Source organism: Brassica napus, chromosome C9 (assembly GCF_020379485.1).
Source record: "Brassica napus cultivar Da-Ae chromosome C9, Da-Ae, whole genome shotgun sequence".
NCBI lineage: Eukaryota > Viridiplantae > Streptophyta > Magnoliopsida > Brassicales > Brassicaceae > Brassica > Brassica napus.
Window position 1 is genome coordinate 59,141,840 of NC_063452.1, and position 19,144 is coordinate 59,160,983.

Below are 19,144 nucleotides of genomic sequence, written 5' to 3' on the forward strand. Positions count from 1 at the left end.
AAATTTTCATGTTTTTCTTGGTGTGACAAATATAAATACATATATATTCAGATAAAAAAAAAAATCTCAAAACAAGTATTTTATTTTTCACTATGAGTGGATAACTATTTAAAAACAATTTCATCACCATTGAGTATATTATGATAAACTAAAAATGTTTATTCTTATTTATTAGATAAATTGATGTTTATTTAATATTTACAGCCATCAACAAGTTATTATTTAAGCAACAATGGTTAAATGTTTTCAGATTAAATAAGAAAACGTGGTAATGCTATACCAAATAAAATAAATGGCATTTGAGAAAAGGGAAATAGTATTTTACACAAAGATTTGAGAACAAATTAAGTTAGGGAAGGGGGGCAGGTAGGCCTGGGATTTTTATCCGAGATCCGGATTCGATCCGAGATTCGATCCGGATCCGATCCGAAAATCCGGATATCCGGAGGGGCCGAATCCGGATCCGGATAGTAAAATGCTGGATCCGCCAAAGCCGGATCTGGATCCGGATATCTCGATTTTTTAGTCCGGATATCCGGATCCGTAAGTTTTATTAATAACTATTTCAAAAATAGTATTATGTATATATAAAAACTAATTTTATTTATTATATTTTTATTTTTATAATAGTATATGTAAATTTTATGTAAGTTTTGTAATTTTATACATAGAAATAATTCAAAACATTATATATTTTTTGTTTTAAATTATTGTTAATATTTTATATATATTAATATTATTTATTTATTTATTTTAAGGATCCAAATCCGGATCCGTATATCCGCCGGATATTATAATTTTTAGAAGGATATCCGACACCCGGATATCCGAGAACCCCGGATCCGGATAAGGATAGTAAAATTATGGATCCGCCGGATAAGGATCCGGATCCGGATACCTTAAAATTCCCCGGATACCCGATCCGTCCCAGGCCTAGGGGCAGGAACTATTTTTCAACGGGGGCAACTAAATTTTGCTTTAACATTTAAAAGGAAGTTTAAAAATTTATGGGGGGCAGCTGCCCCCTACTTACCTTAAGTAGATCCGCCACTGGCCTTAATGTAGTACTCATGGTTTAGGGGGTGTTATTGGTTTGTATATTTTGATTGATTTAGAAATCCATATAATATTTATAAATCCAAGTAAAATATGCAAATCCAGAGGTTTTCCCTCAGATTTGAGTCTTTGTATTTTTAACTAAAAAATCCAAACAAATCCATTATAAAATCAAATATATTAGTAAATCCGTACGATTGAATAACACATGATTTGATATAGAATTTATGAATCATTAAACCAATAACACATGATTTTAATACAAATTTGAAAATCATAAAACCAATAACACTAGATTTAGTTAGGATTTTCAAATCCATTAAAATTCAACAACCAATAACCCCTACTTAGCTTGCAGTTTGGTACGAGTTTGCTCATTTCCTTTGGAGGTGTTCACTCACATTAAAAATATAATTAAGGTTTAGCAATATGTTAAACTGGTCTATCTCGATTAAGGCCATCATTGTCAAGAAAGGTGTCCTTGTTTGGATAAAACAAATAAGAGCAGCCTCATCGGTTGGGCTCTAAAAAAGAGGTTCTTAATTAAAAAATATTGTTATTTTAATTAATTTTGCTTAATTAATTAAATGTAAATGTGAAGTAAATACAAAAGCTATTTATATGTTGACAAGTGGCATAAAGTGTTCAGATACGGTTCCCGTTTTTAAATTAGAACTTTTCTTGTTCTCTTTCCTATTTTCTTTTGTTTTTTGATTTTCCTTTAATTATTAGAACCCCATAACAACTCTGCAACGAAGGTGCTCTAAGAATCATTTAGACGCAAAGTAAACATGATATCGTGGCACCTATTTAATTTTAATATTACAACCAAAAAGGCTATTAAATATATAAAAAACCCAAAGTTGAACGGCCCATGAAACATCATAAAACGGCACGCAGTCCAGTTCTTTGAAACTCAGACGCTACGTTGTCCAATCACAGACCAAAGCATATCCGCATCTGCACGTGCGAGGATTCCTAGCGAGATGTATAGATTCCAATAGACACACAAGTTCGTCTTCATTTCCGCAAAAACCGTTGAAAGAGGTTCGGTTCAGGTTCGTTTCTCCTCTCGATTTTTTTTTTTCTTTTGCGAAAATTCAATTCTCCTTGCCGCTCATTTTTTTCAGGTTCTACGGTCTGATTATATGAATTGTGATTCTATTTTCGGATAGTATAAATGTTTAATTTTTCAAACCCTTAGATCTGAGAATTGCGTGATGAAATTTGCTTAATCTAACCTGCTCTCTTTAAAATTGTTAGGTTGTCTTTTGTTTATCGTATCTTCACCATGAAGTTTCTGGAGTACACCAACCTTGACAGGTTAATTTGAGTGTCTTTTTTTTGGTGAATTATGAGAATATCAGCTTCTTCCTCTAAAAGGGTTTTGATTACAGATTGAATGTGTTCATGGGTCATCTAAATCTCGGAGAAAGGAGTATCAAAGGCTGCCTTGAAGCTTATTCTTGTGAGGACATGTTCTTGTTCTTTTGTGTCAGAAGATATATCTTCTGGGCTACAATAGAAAATAATATTTATTTATTTATTTTGATAGGTAAACATGCTGGAACTGATAAAAGATTGTCTCTTAGTTTGGAGAATGAGGTATATGACTTGCATCTAATTATTACAATCAAGCATGTGCTTTGGTCTTAATCATTGAATGTGTGTACAGCTGCTGCTTGTTGACCTTATTTTTTTATTGTTTCTTGAATTCAGATGCTGGATTATCTTGGGAAATCTTCTGACACTGACTCATCTTCACCTGTTGATCTCTTGTTAAGCAGATCAAGGTAAGGAATCAATGTTATATAGCTTTTTTTACCTTTCTTTTATATATATATAAAATGTATATCTTCTTTATATATTATATTGTATTGCTTAATCCACAGTCGAAAGGCTTTGATCTACTTGGTTCTTACACTGTATCAGATGTATCCGGACTACGATTTCAGGTAACTACATGTTTGTAAATCTTTTAAGGGAGGGGGGATTATATGGGTAATGTTCATTGTCAGCTTATTGAGCGACATGGCAACCCGCTATATATAATCCCCCTTTTAAAATCAGTCTGGGAGTGTTGTCAGAAGGTTTGACCAACGGTTCATTGAACTGTTGCTAGTTGAGAGTTCAATTCTCTCCATTTCCCCAAAAATGCTAAGCTAAAACCGGTTGTGTGAAAAAGTTCGATCAAGTGTCTGATTGAACATGGAAGAGTCCATCTATGTGTATAACTCTATCACTACTGCATTGTTGTTTTTCTATTTTTGTTTTCAGCGCTGTGAAAGCACATCAGTTTTTCTCGGAGGAGAGCTGGGACACGTTTACTCAGATCTTCAACAACTATATGTTTGAAGCTTCTAAGGTATTCTAAGTCTGTTAGATGGAGATTTTTTATCAATTGTATCATATGGATTCTCTAATCTGTTTTATTAGGAATGGACTGCGAGGAATGAGGATGGTTCCCTGCTTGAGGCAATCTACGAGGCTCTTGATGAGGTAAGTTCACTGTTGTATTAAGAAACATATTAGAAGCTAAGCACGCGTAATGGAGAAAAGCTAAAGCATACAAATATGATACAGGTTGTGAAACTAGCTGAATGTGAGATGTATGTTTACAACCCGAATCCCAATGCTGATCCTTTCCTCGAAGAAGGAGCAATGTGAGTTACAACAACTTTCCTTTTTTTCTCTAACCACAGATTATAGCCTAACTAACAGAGGCTGTTTCCTTGTCCTTTTTCTCCTGGTGGGTCAAATCCAGATGGTCTTTCTGTTTCTTATTCTACAACCGAAAACTGAAGCGTGTTGCAGGGTTTCGTTTCTGCTGCATAAGGTGAGAGTGATTATCTAGTTGTCCGTCTCTTTTACTCTCCTTAAAAAGTCTTACCAATTCTAAAAATGCTTGTTGCAGTAACCTGGCAAGTGATGCGTTTCTCGCCGACACACCTCCATATGGAGAGGATGAAGACATCTTTGCCGACATGGATATGTGATCTCTCTCTATCTTCAAGTTGAGCTGCACAGTCTGTAGAAATTCTGTATATCATCGTTGTTAGATGTTATGCTCTCTAGTCTCTAGGCTTGTGAATCCAAGTCCCAAGGTTAAGCTCTTCGCTTTCCTTTATCCGTGTAGTTAACCTCTTAAGTATACGCTGTACCTTGTCATGTCCAATAAGCTTATCAGACTTTGTTGTAATATCCCTAAATAATGAGACAAAAAATGTTGAAATTTGTGTTTGATCAAAAAAAAAAAAAAAAATGTTGAAATTTGTGTCTATATTCTCTGTCTCCTTCCATTCACCAGTAGTCACCGCAAGAGCAAACTCCATCATGAAAATGATGGAACCGGTTCATATCTCGGATGACAAGATCTCGCTGAACTATACTCGATATCACTTTCATAGCACTGTGGCAATCAGAGCATATCCTTAGATTCTTGATGATCAATATGCGATTTCTTGATAACGGCATTCGAACGAGCCCAAACGCAAGAGCCAACCTCTCGCTGTGAAACCACAATCTCTTATCCTTCTCTTCACCATCCATATCGTGCAGGACGGCCTTCCTATCAGGAACATAGCCAGCTCGTTTTGCTTTCATGTTAAGCCACTCCAGCATCCCATTTATAAGCTTCATATCCGGATGATGCGATAACCTTCCCACACTGAAGTAATGCACGCCTCCTTGATGTTCTACCCAACTTAAGCCAGGTTCCTTCTTTACACCTCTCTCCTTCATGCTTCTCCTAACGGAGGCAACGTTTGCCCATTCCTTTGCACCTGCGTACATGTTTGATAACAGAACATACGTCGCCTCATCCATTGGATCGATCTTTAGTATTTCCTCTGCTGCTCTCCTTGCAAAATCCACATTGTTCTGATCGATCGAGGCGCTGAGCATTGCCCGCTCCACATTGTTCTGATCGATCGAGGCGCTGAGCATTGCCCGCCAGATCATAACGCTAGGCTCATATGGGATCCCTTCGATCAGCTTCATAGCCCTCTCGAGCTGCCCTGATCTTCCCAAAAGCCTGACCATGCACGTGTAATGCTCCAAACGTGGTTCAATGCCGTGATCTCGAATCATCGACTCAAAACATTCCACACCTTCATCTATTAATCCTGCATTGCTGCATCCGGAAAGAACGCCAAGAAACGTTAACGCGTTTGGCTTGCAATCACTCTCCTTCATAACGTCGAAGATTCTCAATGCCTCTCTGCTCAGCCCATGTGTGGAATACCCTGAGATCAACGCGTTCCAAGAAGGTACGTCTTTGGTTTCTATCTCTTCGAACGCAGATTGTGCGTGTTTGATGTCACCACATTTTGCATACATATCTATCAATGAGTTGCTCACTGCAACTCTCTCGGCATTGTTAGTTTTTATCGCCAGCCCATGAACGTGGGCACCTAGCTCCATGCTTGCCAAAGAAGCACAAACTCCAATAGCACTTGAGCAAGTCACTTCAGTTACCGACACCTGATTTCTCAGGGCTTCACGAAACAAGCTTAAAGCTTCTTCTGCCTCGTCTAGATTTGCATACCCGACAATGATCGTGTTCCAGCTCACCTCATTCCTATTTGACAACTCAGCAAATAACTTCACAGCGGTATCCATTTTCTCACATTTGGCGTACACATCAATAAGAGCATTCGAGACATAGACATCCAAATCGAACCCACCTTTCACCACAAGACCATGAATTTGCTTTCCTAAGGCGTAACACTTTCCGATGGCACACGCGTTCAAGATACTGGTGAAAGTAAACTCGTTGGGAACAACGAAAGCTTGCCTCATTCGGATAAACAGATCAACCGCCTCGTCACAATACGCGTTCTGACCAAAACGAGCAATCATAAGACTCCAAGGCACCACATCACTCTTCGGCACCTCGCTGAATACTTTGAGAGCATCAGACATATCTCCAAGCTGCGTATACAACTGAAGCAAACCAATACCTACACGAGGGTCTAACTCGTAACACGTTTTCAAGATTCTCCCATGAACGCTCTTGGCGTAATCAAACTCGCCTAGCCCAATGCTAGCCTTTAAAGCACAAGCAAAAGTGTAGTTGTTGGGCATGAGACCCTCCATCCCCATGCGAGAAAGCAGTTTAAGAGAATCCTCCAAGAACCCATTCTCCACATAGCAAGAGACAATCCCAGCCCAAGCAACAACGTCCTTCCTCAAAATCCCCTCAAAGACACTTCTCGCGCTATCAACATCGCCACAGACGGCGTAGGCATTGATAAGAGCAGCTCCGACGAAAGCATTGGAGGTGAAACCGAGCTTAACTATAAAAGAATGCAACCACCAACCGATCTCAGCTTTGTCTACACCGACGAACCATTTCAAGAAGGAAGTGAACACGTGCGGATTAAGCTCGTGACCTTCTCGATGCAGCCTGGTGTAAAGACCAACGGGATCTTCGCACGCGTTGGCTCGACTGAGAGTGACGTACGAGACGTGGTTTCTCTCAGGCATTTCGTCGAACAGGTTCAAGGCATCTTTCGCGAAACCTGCTTTGACGTAGGCATCGAGGAGAATGTTTGAAGCGAAGAGGTCTAAGCAGATGCCTCGCTTGACGACGCCGCAGTGGATAGCCTTCGTTGAGATCGGGTCGTTTTGACCAATGCAGCGGCGGAGTAATTTGCCGTAAGTGTGAGAGTCTAAGCTCGGGATAATCGATTCCGACCATTCCAATGCAGACGCAGCGGTTCGAACGGAAAAGTAACATTGTCCAAAGCGTTTAAACCTGCGAATCTCCGACAAAGTAATTGTTCTACGGAACCCGATCATGTGAATTTCGAGCTTCGAACTTCCGACCGGATCTTTGATTCCGATCACCGGGTTAGTGAATCGAACTAGTCGAACCGCAGGTGAAAAGGTGAAAAGTATACTTGTTAACACGTGTTTGTAATGAGGATAAGCATTAGCCCATGATATATGGCCCGGCCCAATTAAAATCTTACTGTGGCCCATATGAACCGAGTTATTCGATAACCAAACTCAAACTAGGGCTTCAGGGAGTCGTTGCCTAGAAAATAAAGATTTAGCTGGTTAGCTTGGAGACAGCGATCTCCAAGTGCTTTGTTGTAGGCTACGTATTTTTTTGATTTGCTTAACTTCTGATTTTCAGAATGTAATACTTTTTATTTTGATTTGAAAATCTATTGAAGGAATGGGAGCATATGATGATTTTTTTTTTGCACTACAACGGTGCTTCCGATAAACCATGCGGATTATATAAATCGAGCTTTTTAAAACTGATGCTCCCATTCTTCAATCTGTTTGTTGTGGAGATTTTATCACGCGGTTTAGTAGGTTGAATTGTTTTCTAGCGTTGTCAGTATGGAATGAACGGTTTTTATCAACATGTTCTGATTTTGCGTACAAAAGTCACGCTTGTCATAGTACTACAAGAATCTTTCTCTGTTTTAAATCTTTGTCTGAAACTAATGTGAATCAAAAGTACGCTTCTGCAATAAATGACATGTTTTCCCAACTGTTAGTCTGATTTAATGCAGATTCTGAATGGTTACTCAATAATCTTTGTATTGGTAGTAATGACAATTGGTTTGGAATAAATCTGTCTTTACGGATGCTTTTTTTTTTGTAACTGAAAAGCGAATGTTGTGGACTGACTTTGGTGTATAGGGAAAATAAATATTAAGAATTGAATCTTCTAATTTAGCTTCAAAGACTGGTGCTGGAGAGATTTTGTGGAGCTTCAGGACAAAAAGTAAGTCTAGAGAAATCTCTAATCTTTTTCTCTGAGAATGTGCACCGGTATTTAGCGGACTCCATAACCAGGAAAATCGGTATAAAGGGAACCAAAGAGTTAGGAAAATATTTGGGAATGCATGTTCTACAAAAAAGAATAAACAAGGAGACGTTTGGCGATGTAGTTGAGAAAGTGTTTTCAAAGCTGGCTGGTTGGAAGAGGAGGTTTTTGAGCTTGGCAGGGAGGATAACACTTACTAAATCTGTTCTTGCGTCCATTCCGGTGCATACAATGAGTACTATAGCTCTTCCGGTAGCTACACTGGATCAGTTGGACAAAATTGCTAGGTCTTTTATTTGGGGAAGCAATGAGGGTAGCAGGAAACAACATCTGCTCTCTTGGGAAAAGATCTGCAGACCAAAGTGTGAAGGTGGATTGGGAATACGCTTGGCAAAAGAAATGAATATTGCCTTATTAGCAAAATTGGGCTGGAGGCTGCTTAATACGCAAGACGGATTATGGGTGAAGATACTGAGGAAGAAGTTCCATGTGGGAGAAATAGACAATACATTGTGGCTACAAACACGGGGGACGTGGTCGCCGACATGGAGGAGTTTGATGATGGGGTTACGTGAGGTTGTTATTCCGTGAATGGCTTGGGTGACTGGTGATGGTAGTCGGATTCGTTTCTGGAGGGATAGATGGTTGTTGAAGGAATCTTTGTCTGAGTTAAGTACGGTCGAGGTACCTGAAGAGAGATTAGAGGAACGGGTTTGTGATTTATGGCAGACGGGAACAGGTTGGATACAGGAGAGAATCGAACCATATATGTCAGAAATGAACCGTCTTAGGTTGGCTTCAGTAGTGCTTGACGAGGTAACTGGCGCTAGAGATAGAATGTCGTGGGGAGAGAGTAAAGATGGCCTATTCACTGTGAAGTCAGCTTATACTTTCCTCACAAGTAACACGGTACCGAGGCCTAATATGGAAGCTTTGTATAGGCGGGTGTGGAGTGTTATAAACCCAGAGAGGGTCCGGGTGTTCTTGTGGTTGGTAACCCATCAGGTGATCATGACGAACATGGAACGTAAACGCCGACACTTGAGTGAAAATAGTGTATGCCCGTTGTGCAAAGGTGGAGATGAGACGATACTCCACGTGCTTCGGGAATGTCCGGCGGCTGAAGGGTTGTGGATACGACTTGTCCCTAGCAGTAAACAACAACGCTTTTTTACTCTGCCCCTTCTAGAATGGCTATTTGAGAACCTTGCAAAGAGAGAACCGATCTGGGGAGACTCATGGCCCACGCTCTTTGCTTTAACAATTTGGTGGTGTTGGAAATGGAGGTGTGGTTACGTGTTTGGAGATGAAGGGAAGTGTCGCGACAGGGTTCAATTTCTTAGAGAAAAAGGTCGGGAAGTGGTGGTAGCGAATGATAAGCTTAGTGGACGCAGTCGGGGGAGGGAACGTGTGGAGAGGCAGATATCTTGGCAGAAACCACCGTCCGGATTGATCAAAATCAATACTGATGGAGCAGCTAAAGGTAATCCGGGTCTTGCCACGGCAGGAGGAGTTCTGCGAGATGAGTATGGAATGTGGCATGGAGGCTTTGCGCTTACTATTGGGATTCGCTCCGCCCCTATGGCAGAGTTGTGGGGAGTATACTATGGGCTGTGCATAGCATGGGAGCGTGGTTTTCGTCGGGTAGAGCTGGAAGTGGATTCAGAGAGTGTGGTGGATTTTCTTCGGACATGGATTAATGATTCTCATCCCCTGTCATTCCTAGTACGTCTGTGCTATGGCATGTGTATAGGGAAGCTAATCATCTAGCCGATGGATTAGCTACTTATGCTCTTTCTTTATCATTTGGTTTGCATGTTTTCGAGTTTGTTCCTGATAGCATTGGTGCTATTTCTTTGGAGGATATTAATGAGGTATCGAGACCCCGGCAGTTTTGCATGTAATTTTTTATATTTTAAATAAAAAGTAGGGGACTAATGTCTCTTGCAGCTTACCAAAAAAAAAAGCTTCAAAGACTTGTTATGATATTAACGATGTAACTATTAATAAGTTTACTAGCTTAATTTGCCAAGAGATGTCATCATCAATTTTTAAGTAGTGTTGACCTAAATCAATAATAGCCTTCTAAATTTTTAAGCAATAAACCAATTTTAGTGCTGGTGTACGTTCAGCTGATTGTATCAATAGAAATAAATTGTAAATTATCAGTCAGATTCAAATTATAATTAAGATGTATTTGCTGTTCAGTGTAAGAGATAAATTACGTCGATTTTCTGTATTCAAATGACAAACAAATCAAAACCATAATCGGTAGCTGCATATTAGACTGATTAGTTTGGCTTTTAAGCTGGTGTTTGGAAGATGTCTAACACTCATTAACGTCGTAGGGATAAAACCTATAAAACCCATCCTCTTCTTTAACAACTATGCCAATGTGTTCTCGTGAAACCCATTATTTCGAATATTTTAGTGTTCTTGATGTAAACTCAGATTTCTCATTAAAGTATAAAGTTTGTTACAATCAGTTTATATACAAGTGTAACCAACTAATCAAAGAATAACCAACTGGTTTACATCATAATTAAGTTGATAATAAACATTCCAGAGCCCTTAACCAACTACACTAAAAGCCCCCCTCAAGATGGAGATATGAAGATGTTAGTCATTCCCATCTTGCTAATGAGGTCTTGGAACGGTGCAAGGTGCAACACCTTCGTCAATGTATCAGTTAGCTGATTTCCAGTCTTGACAAACATGATTTTGAGAAACCCACATTCAATAGCCTCTCTAGTTTTGTAACAATCCAACTCAATCCACTTAGTTCTTTCATGGAACACAAAATTGTTAGCAATGTGTAAAGCCGAAGTGTTATCACAATAGAGATAAGCTGGAGGTTGAAACGGAACTCGAAACTCAAGAAGTAAACGAGCTAACCAGATCATCTCCTTCGTTGCTAGCGCCATAGCTCGAAACTCTGCTTCAGCAGTACTACAAGAGACCGTGTCTTGCTTCTTGGATCTCCAAGACACTAAGGAATCACCTGTGAACATGCATATACCACTTACTGATCTTCTTGTATCTTTACATGCTGCCCAATCAGAATCCGAAAACCCACAGAGATCAAATTTGTTATCAGCTGGATAGAACAGTCCTTGGCGAACTGTGCCCTTTAGATACCTCAAAACCTTATATGCTGCGTTGAGATGAATATTTGTAGGAGCATGAGAGAATTGGCACAAAGTGTTCACCGCATAATAGATGTCAGGTCTTGTTGTATGTAGATACATCAACTTTCTATAAGAAGAAGAGTCTAATAATGGAACACCTTCTTCAAAAGAGAACTTGATACTCGGATCCATTGGTATAGTACAAGGTTTGCATCCAAGAAGTCATGTTGTAGACAATAACTCCAAAATGTACTTTCTTTGACACACTGATATCCCTTTAGATGATCTCGCTATCTCCAGACCAAGAAAATATTTAGCTGGACCAAGATCTCTCAGCTTGAAATGAGATTGTAACCCTCCAATGAACTTCTTGATCATACTATCATCATTGCTAACGACTAGTATATCATCCACATAAACCAAAACTTCCATTATAACACCATCCTTCTATCGCATGAACAGAGTATGATCTGAATGTGATTTAGAGAATCCCATTCCAGTTAAAGTAGAAGAGAGCTTGAGAAACCACTGTCTCGAAGCCTGTTTCAACCCATATATTGACTTATGTAGCTTACATACAACATTCTTGGGAAGAACTTCTCCTGTTATCTCTTCATAACCCCGTGGAATCTTCATGTATATCTCTTCAGTAAGATCACCATTCAAGAAAGCATTTGAAATGTCTAATTGATGGACTGACCAGTTCATCTTAGCCGCTAGAAGCAAAAGCATGCGAACTGAGGTATGTTTGGCAACATGGGAGAAGGTTTCTTCATAGTCTAACCCTTCCTGTTGAGTATACTCTTTTGCGACTAGTCTTGACTTAGGTCTCTCAATCGTACCATCAGCATTGTATTTGATTATATTCACCCATTTACAACCAATTTCTTTCTTATCCGAAGGTAGAGTAGTAATGCTCCATGTCACTGTTCTTGTTATAGCTCCAATGTCCACTCCCATCAAATCAATCCAAACCTTATGACCCTTTGCTTCTGAATATGTTTGTGCTATGAAGTCTTTGGTGATATTATTAATGAAGGCACAGAAAATCTCAGATAGTAATGAATAAGAAATATAGTTTGACATAGGAAATGGAATATTGGAAGTCGTATTAGAGCAATAAAAATCCTGCAAGTGTTTAGGGGGTTTCTTTGGTCTGTGAGAGTTTGATTCGAAAGGAACCACAGTCTCGGAAGATGATACATCAGGATTTGGATGTACATCAGACGATGTTGTTCCAGAGGGAACAACATCAGGGGTTGCAGGGGAATGAAAATGAGGAAAGAAATCTTTGGTCATGTCTTTGATGTTAGACGATGCCAAAGGGAAAATATCCTCATGAAAAAGAACATGTCTCGAGACAGAAACAGCATGTGTCTCTATATCTAACAGCTTATACCCTTTAAACCCAGTGGGATATCCTAATAAAATGCAAGCTCTAGACCATGGTTCGAACTTATGTCTACCCTTAGGAGAAGTGGAACAATAACATAAACACCCAAAGCTTTTCAAAGAATGATAGTCAGGGGTTTTGTTAGTTAATTTCTCACACAGTGACTTGTTTTCTAGGACAGGAGTGGGAAGTCTATTGATAAGAAAGACAACGTTAACACACAATCACCCCAAAACTCTAGAGGAATATTTGATTGAAACAAAAGAGATCTAGCTACATTCAAGATATGCTGATGCTTTCTCTCTACTACTGAGTTTTGTTGAGGTGTTTCAGGACAAGAGTGATATGCAACAATGTCTTTCTCAAGAAACAAATCAGTAAATTTCGATTCATGAGCATTATCAGATCTAATTGCTTGAACTTTAAGTTTGTATTGAGTTTCTACCATGGCTATAAACCCAGGAAAAATATGCAATACATCAGATTTATTTTTCATCAAATATATCCAAGTAGCTCGACTATGATCATCTACAATTGTCAGAAAATATCTATGATCATCCACTGTGGGTGTAGAGAATGGTCCCCATGTATCAATGTGAACTAGTTCAAATGGTTTAGAACAAATATTATTTCTAGATTTGAAAGGTAAATGTTTCTGTTTCGCAAGATGACAAATATGACAAACATGTGAACTCTGTTTTTCATTCTTTAATCCTTTTAAACACAACAAATCAGAAAGAACATCAATTTTTGATCTAGATGGGTGACCCAATCTATTATGCCAAGTAGATGAATCAATAGTAAAGCTAGAACATACCAGCGGAAAGGAACAAGTGGTAGACACATCTTGTAAACAAACTGACTGAGTATTTTTATTGAAATCCATGACGTGTAAGTTCCCAACTTGACTACCTTGACCAATCATACATCCCCGTGTAAGTTCCTGAATAAACCATTGATCAAAAGTAAAGCTCACTTTAGAATTCAAAGTTTTAGTTAAAACACTAACACTGATCAAGTTGAATTTAAACTCAGGAATATACAGAACATTATGCAGAGATATATCATCAGTTAGTTGAATGAATCCTATGCCTTCTATATGAATTGTGTATCCATTAGGAAGAGTGACATAAGTATTCTCTAATAATCTATATTCTACATAAAGGTCTTTAGTGTGGGAGACGTGGTGAGTAGCCCTTAAATCTAATACCCAAGCTCTAAGAGACACAACCGGTTCTGTAGATACTAAAGAAATGAGCATGTCATAATAAGATTTGGAATATAGATCAAGGAAAGTACCTGAAACTTGTGAGATAACAAGCACAAAATGTGAAGTCGAAGCAAATGATTTGTCAGGTAAGGACTCAATATGTGATCCGTGAAGTTTGGAACTAAGATAAGAAATTATTGTTTGAATCTGATCTCCAGACATATCTTCCTTCAATTGATCTGACTTCTCTGTTTGTTGTTTTGAGGCAACTTGAACTGGTAGAGTAGCTAGATTGGTGGAACCAATAGTGTGAGGTTTCTTCCACTTTGAAGGACCAGAACCCGGAGGGTAACCATGTAACTTGTAGCATTTGTCAGCTATATGACCCATCTTGTGACAGTGAGAACACTTAGGTTTCTGGTAGCCAGCCTGAGCCAAGAGAGTGTGAGGTTGATGAGCAAGATTAGAAGACCGAATCTGAAATGCAGACGGATTAGCTATGCTCTTCAAGGAGTGACCAACAGATCGCTGACTCTCATCTTGATCAAGCATGTTGTATATCTCTGTTAATCCTGGTCTTGGTTTCATGTTCAAGATTTGTCCACGAATGTTGGCAAAGCTCTCATTAAGCCCCATAAGAAACTGAATAATCCTACTCGTCTCAACTTCTTCTACCATCTCCTTGACATGATCACAACTACAACGCTTCACAATAGTAGTTCTTGTGTTCGCTAACTGCACCCACAACGTCTTCTTCTTCGTGTAATATGTTGACAGATCAAGGTTCTCCTGCTTCAAGGTCATGGTAGATTGTTCGAGTTGATACTTCCTCGGAAGATTACTCACTCGAAACCTCAAATACAAATCATTCCACATCTCAACTGCATCCTCATAGTACATAATACTATCATATATCTCCTTATTCACTACATTCAACAACCACGCCTTCACCATACTGTTACATCGACTCCAAATCTTGAACAAATTATCAGCAATATCTGGCCTATGAAGCGATCCATCAACAAAACTCAATTTGTTCTTCGCATCCAAACTCATTCGCATCGCAATAGACCAGTTATTATAATTCGTTCCATCTAAAACATGAGTAACAATCGATAGACCTAGATGATCAGCTGAGTGAAGAAAGAACGGACTGTGAACGTCGAAGATCGGGAAAGTCGAAGATCGATCGCGTATGTTCGTCATCTCATGATGTGGAGTCATCGCAATCTCATTTGCAGCTAGAGGAGTTGAGATCAGAAATTGATTCGGTGAAATAGGTGTATGTCCTCTCTCTTTCCTTCCTTGCTTCACCATTGTAGAGAATCAGAGCTCGAAGATGATATGAGATCACGAAGAAGCTCGCAAAGGTGATGTGGATGCTTCCGAGATCAAATCAGCAACAGAATCAGCTTCCGATAAATAATCTGATGATGAAATCGTCAAGAAAAGGGAAGAGAATCAAAAAATCTGAGCTCAATCGAAGAAATTTTCGCGGAAAAGCTTTGATACCATTTTAGTGTTCTTGATGTAAACTCAGATTTATCATTAAAGGATAAAGTTTGTTACAATCAGTTTATATACAAATGTAACCAACTAAACCAAGAATAACCAACTGGTTTACATCATAATTAAGTTATAATAAACCGGACATTCCAGAGTCCTTAACCAATTACACTAAAAGAATATGCAAACTACCATACATGTAATGACAATAGATGATCATGATTTTAAGTTTCAAATATTTAAATAGGGTTATAGCGATGAATCTGTCTAATCATAAATAACCTAGACGTAAGATTTTTTAGTTTCAATTGTAACATGGCAACACTAAGTTGGTGGTGCGCCGTATACTAATTGCTATTGTTTCTTTAATCCGGACACGCCATGCTTTGTTAATGCTAGTGATGGATACTATTCAATGGAAGTGGTATTAGTTAAAATGGCACGCAAAGTACGCTAACTTTATAAGCAAGCCCTTTCTCAAAAAAAAAGTACGCTAACTTTATCCTTCTATTTATTTTTCTTCCCAGTTAAACAGTTCCACCAAACTCATGCTAAGACTATGACTTTTAACATTAAAAAGTCACGTTAGTCGGCAAGACTTGGCCATAATACTAAAATGAACTAATGCTCACGTGTTTCTTGAACTAATTTCCATTAGAATACACGACAAAACTAACAATATATATTATCCAATATATATTCAGGGATACGTAAAGTTTAAGATGGGCGATAGTCACATTTCTTTTTAATACGTAAACGAAGCTTCATGAGAAGCCAAGAGACGTGGTCATTTTCTTTTCCAAATACTTAAATTCCAACAAAAGTAGTGGGAAATATATAAGAAATATACTTATACCATAGCTACCCGGGGAGCGCGCAACCATAGCGCATAGCGTCAGTGAGCATTAAAAACAATAAACATTCAACAAAATAGCAACATATGCTCTTATATTACATACTAATCTGCGAAAGATAGGGGATTCCAAAAGATTGAGGGAAGCCAAATGCGAAACGAACATTATGTCTTGGATGGTTACATGACCATTTGGTTTCGTGTCCCAATCAAAAAAGGAGATAAGGGCTTTGTTTAGGCCGATGTCGGAAAGTAAGGAGATGATGATACTACTCTGCAAAACACAAAAGAAAAAAAGATAAAAAAAGAAGTGAAAACGCGTTTCAGAGTAACAGTAAGTTACAGAGAACACGTCAAACAAACAAGGAAAACAAAAGTTTAATTTTCTTTTGACTTTTCTCATCATTGATAATAAATCGAATCATTTAGTCAGAGATCACCTTGTCAGAAGTAAACAAAGAAGAAGAGACTTAAAGTCAACACGTTTTTGCAGCTCCATAATAATCTACGCTTTCATTTTAATTTACGTAGAACTCTACAATATCTACGTAGAACCAGAAGCATGTGCTTTGTGAACTACAAGAAGCATGTGATTTGTTGAACTATCAGAAACATGTGATTTGTTGAACTACCAGAAGCATGTCTAAAAGTTGCATTTAGCAAAAAAAAATGTCTAAAAGTTGCATTAGGCACGAGACCTAACTACTTTATTTTTTGCCAAATGAGACCTAATTACTTTTCATGGGTTTAAATGGAATATTTTAAAAATAAATGAGAAAGGTCGACGCAGAGAACGAAAAAAAACTTTTATTTTGTTTTTGGGTTAATATCTTGGATGGTAGGAGAACAATTACCTCTCCTTGCGCTTCTCAAGAAACCTTTGCAGTGACTTCCTCCTTGCGATGGGAAGATCTGAACACACACACACACAAACCCATTTTAAGTTAGGTGTCAAATATAAATACAGTAAACAAATAGTGAATCGGTCCGGTCCATGATTTCTGTCGATTCTTACTAACTTGGTTAAATGTTGGTAAACTCTTTTGACATCACACGGTTACACTTCTACATGCAACTAATATCTAGTAATATTCTACAAGAATCAAAGCACTGGGTGACTGATCATTGTTAATGTTTCTACTAACCTCCATCTATATTCTGGCCAAAGAGCTTTGTTCTTAAGGTGGTCGGAGGAATTACCGAGAGATCTTTCTCCATAGATTTGTCTTTCTTTGGTGATGTTTCCATGGCCACCTTCATAATATCCTCAGCTTTGTTAGGAGACACTTGGAAAACTGAGACGGTACCATTGTAGAAAATTGTCATAGGTACAGTTCCAGAGACAAGTTCTGTACTGGGCCTGAGGAGATGTTTTAATACAAAAATTCAAATATAGTTAGTTTGCTTCTTGTTGCCCCAAATGGGAAAAAAATAAAATAATACTTAACAAAAAAAAGAACCTGGTGAGAGGGGCATGGACCGGAGAATTCAGGATCCGTTGATGATCTTCCTTTGGAGTAGATGGAACCGATAGAGATCTGGTCGAGGTTTCGGAAGGGTTAGCACCAGTAGCTAACAGCGATTTGATAATCTCCGGATCCATCTTAGAAATCGCACCTTGAATTTCTGCATGAAAAATATCCCCATATAAAGATCGTTTAGGACCACACAAAAAAAAAGTTAAAGAAGAGAAAAGAAAGTACAACGGCCGAACCTCGGAAACTACGACGGCGGTCAAGAAGTTTCTTGAACTTAGGCTTATTAGGAGCGTTGTTGGTCTGTTTCTTCTCAAGACCGAAGAAGTCAAGCTCTGTGGTAACCTTAGGCATGTTTGGTTCTGATTTCACGTTGAAGCGGAGAGATTAAGAAAGAGAGAGAGAGGAGAGAGATATGAAGGGGATTATGTTTTTTTAAGATGAAGACGCGCGAGAAGAAGTAATGATAAAAAAGGATTTTTCATGTGAGTTTAAAAAGAATTTAATAAAGTGTACCTGTCTAATATAACGCACGAGGTTCATGCCGTGTCATTATTTATGGCACAGTTGGGCAAGTCTAACTCATCCACTTTCTTTTTAGTGTATTTGTTTTCATTTTCTTTATTCGAAATTTTCTTGGTTAGGCTCCTAGTCTGTTCCTAACTAATATTTTAATGATTAACACACATGTTTATGAGAACCTAATACTACTATTCATAAATAAGATATTTATATGATTTTCCCGGAAATAACGGATGTCCAATAGTACTCATTGTGATCGTATAAAATATCTTCAAATCCTCCTATTGGATCCAAATAATTTGTGTGTTATATAAACATTGTCACCTTTGGTTCTTCTGACATCGTACGTTTTGACGTTATGTAATTTGGAGATCTGTATCAATTTCCAGGCACGTGTTTTGATAAAATATATTAACTTCCTTTTCTTTTTTCTTATGACATATTTATCGAACTGAAAGAAAAATTTGTTGCAGTGTTTTTCCGAATTTGTAATGTATTGCATTTGCATGTACTATTTAGAATTTTCATTACAAAAAGGCCAGCAAATAGAACAATACAGCTTCGTGAGCATCCGAAAATGTATTTTCTTATAATGTTGGCTTTGTGTTCCTCCGCTGTCAGCCTGTCACTGTACGTGATCTGCTGCAATATTATACTTTTTCTTATTTGATGAGTTTTATACTAATAACCAGGGTCACAACTATCTTTAGCTTTTTCTGTGAAGTGTCCATGCCGTAATTAAATGTCTTGCATGTACTTCAATTAAAAGTGTCCATCGGAAAATAGTATTCCACGACGCATAACTAAAGTCAGTCTTGCTGAAATTTCAAAATGAACTTTTTTTTTTTTTGATAAATTTCAAAACGAACTTTCATCGTTACTATTGAAGATACAGATTAGTTGACTTATCTTCTTTTTTTATCAACAGTTGACTTAGCTAATCGAAATACATTTCCAAAAAGTTATCCATTATTTTATTTAATAAAATAATTTCGTTATTTTAAGGGATTACAAATTTTTTGAATGGGAGATGGATCCACCGTCTACTCTTCCATTCAATATTTTGTTAAATCAACTTTCTACCACTAAGTGGTTTCTTCCCGAAACTAGACCGAATCAGTTTATGGAACTTATAAAAAAAAATTGATAATAAAATATTAATAGACTGCATGCAATTCAAAATTTGTAAATAAAAGCAATGAACCATAATCTAA

At 38.0% G+C, this 19,144-nt stretch overlaps 4 protein-coding genes and 1 non-coding gene across 6 annotated transcripts; 2 read left to right on the forward strand and 3 right to left on the reverse strand.

The window, feature by feature from the left end:
• Window positions 1–2,027: 2,027 nt before the first annotated feature.
• Window positions 2,028–4,290, forward strand: LOC106372312 (repressor of RNA polymerase III transcription MAF1 homolog). Its single transcript, XM_013812494.3, has 11 exons — window positions 2,028–2,114; window positions 2,320–2,379; window positions 2,454–2,524; window positions 2,612–2,661; window positions 2,776–2,849; window positions 2,949–3,011; window positions 3,334–3,421; window positions 3,493–3,555; window positions 3,640–3,719; window positions 3,821–3,892; window positions 3,971–4,290. The coding sequence occupies exons 2-11, from the start codon at window positions 2,348–2,350 to the stop codon at window positions 4,050–4,052; spliced, it is 675 nt and encodes a 224-aa protein (XP_013667948.1). The 5' UTR covers window positions 2,028–2,114; window positions 2,320–2,347; the 3' UTR covers window positions 4,053–4,290.
• Window positions 4,061–7,923, reverse strand: LOC111209977 (putative pentatricopeptide repeat-containing protein At5g13230, mitochondrial). The gene has a single exon (XM_022710117.2). The coding sequence runs from the start codon at window positions 7,039–7,041 to the stop codon at window positions 4,357–4,359; it is 2,685 nt and encodes an 894-aa protein (XP_022565838.1). The 5' UTR covers window positions 7,042–7,923; the 3' UTR covers window positions 4,061–4,356.
• On the forward strand, window positions 7,245–7,335 carry LOC125593791. The gene has a single exon (XR_007329682.1). It is a non-coding gene; the product is annotated as a small nucleolar RNA SNORD36 (small nucleolar RNA).
• A 2,517-nt stretch (window positions 7,924–10,440) lies between the features above and the next one.
• LOC106369930 (retrovirus-related Pol polyprotein from transposon RE1) lies at window positions 10,441–11,163 on the reverse strand. Its single transcript, XM_013810021.1, has one exon. The coding sequence runs from the start codon at window positions 11,161–11,163 to the stop codon at window positions 10,441–10,443; it is 723 nt and encodes a 240-aa protein (XP_013665475.1).
• Window positions 11,164–15,914: 4,751 nt separating this feature from the next.
• LOC106372313 (protein TIFY 9) lies at window positions 15,915–17,895 on the reverse strand. 2 transcript variants are annotated; one of them, XM_013812497.3, is made up of 5 exons: window positions 17,648–17,895; window positions 17,394–17,559; window positions 17,134–17,293; window positions 16,788–16,845; window positions 15,915–16,207 (listed from the first exon to the last, which is right to left on the reverse strand). In XM_013812497.3, the coding sequence occupies exons 1-5, from the start codon at window positions 17,760–17,762 to the stop codon at window positions 16,203–16,205; spliced, it is 504 nt and encodes a 167-aa protein (XP_013667951.1). In that variant the 5' UTR covers window positions 17,763–17,895; the 3' UTR covers window positions 15,915–16,202. The 2 variants fall into 2 exon arrangements, with proteins under 2 accessions (XP_013667951.1, XP_013667950.1); XM_013812496.3 differs by having other exon boundaries at window positions 17,079–17,293.
• Window positions 17,896–19,144: the final 1,249 nt, after the last annotated feature.

Coding starts and splice junctions, on each gene's coding strand:
- LOC106372312 (XM_013812494.3), top strand. CDS start 2,348: ATGAAGTTTCTGGAGTACACCAACCTTGACAG. Junction 2,380..2,453: donor GAGTACACCAACCTTGACAG/GTTAATTTGAGT, acceptor TTTTGATTACAG/ATTGAATGTGTTCATGGGTC. Junction 3,720..3,820: donor TTCCTCGAAGAAGGAGCAAT/GTGAGTTACAAC, acceptor GGTCAAATCCAG/ATGGTCTTTCTGTTTCTTAT.
- LOC106372313 (XM_013812496.3), bottom strand. CDS start 17,762: ATGCCTAAGGTTACCACAGAGCTTGACTTCTTCGGTCTTGAGAAGAAA. Junction 16,846..17,078: donor TGGCCAGAATATAGATGGAG/GTTAGTAGAAAC, acceptor GTGTGTGTTCAG/ATCTTCCCATCGCAAGGAGG. Junction 16,208..16,787: donor CTTGAGAAGCGCAAGGAGAG/GTAATTGTTCTC, acceptor TGTGTTTTGCAG/AGTAGTATCATCATCTCCTT.
- LOC111209977 (XM_022710117.2), bottom strand. CDS start 7,041: ATGGGCCACAGTAAGATTTTAATTGGGCCGGGCCATATATCATGGGCT.
- LOC106369930 (XM_013810021.1), bottom strand. CDS start 11,163: ATGGATCCGAGTATCAAGTTCTCTTTTGAAGAAGGTGTTCCATTATTA.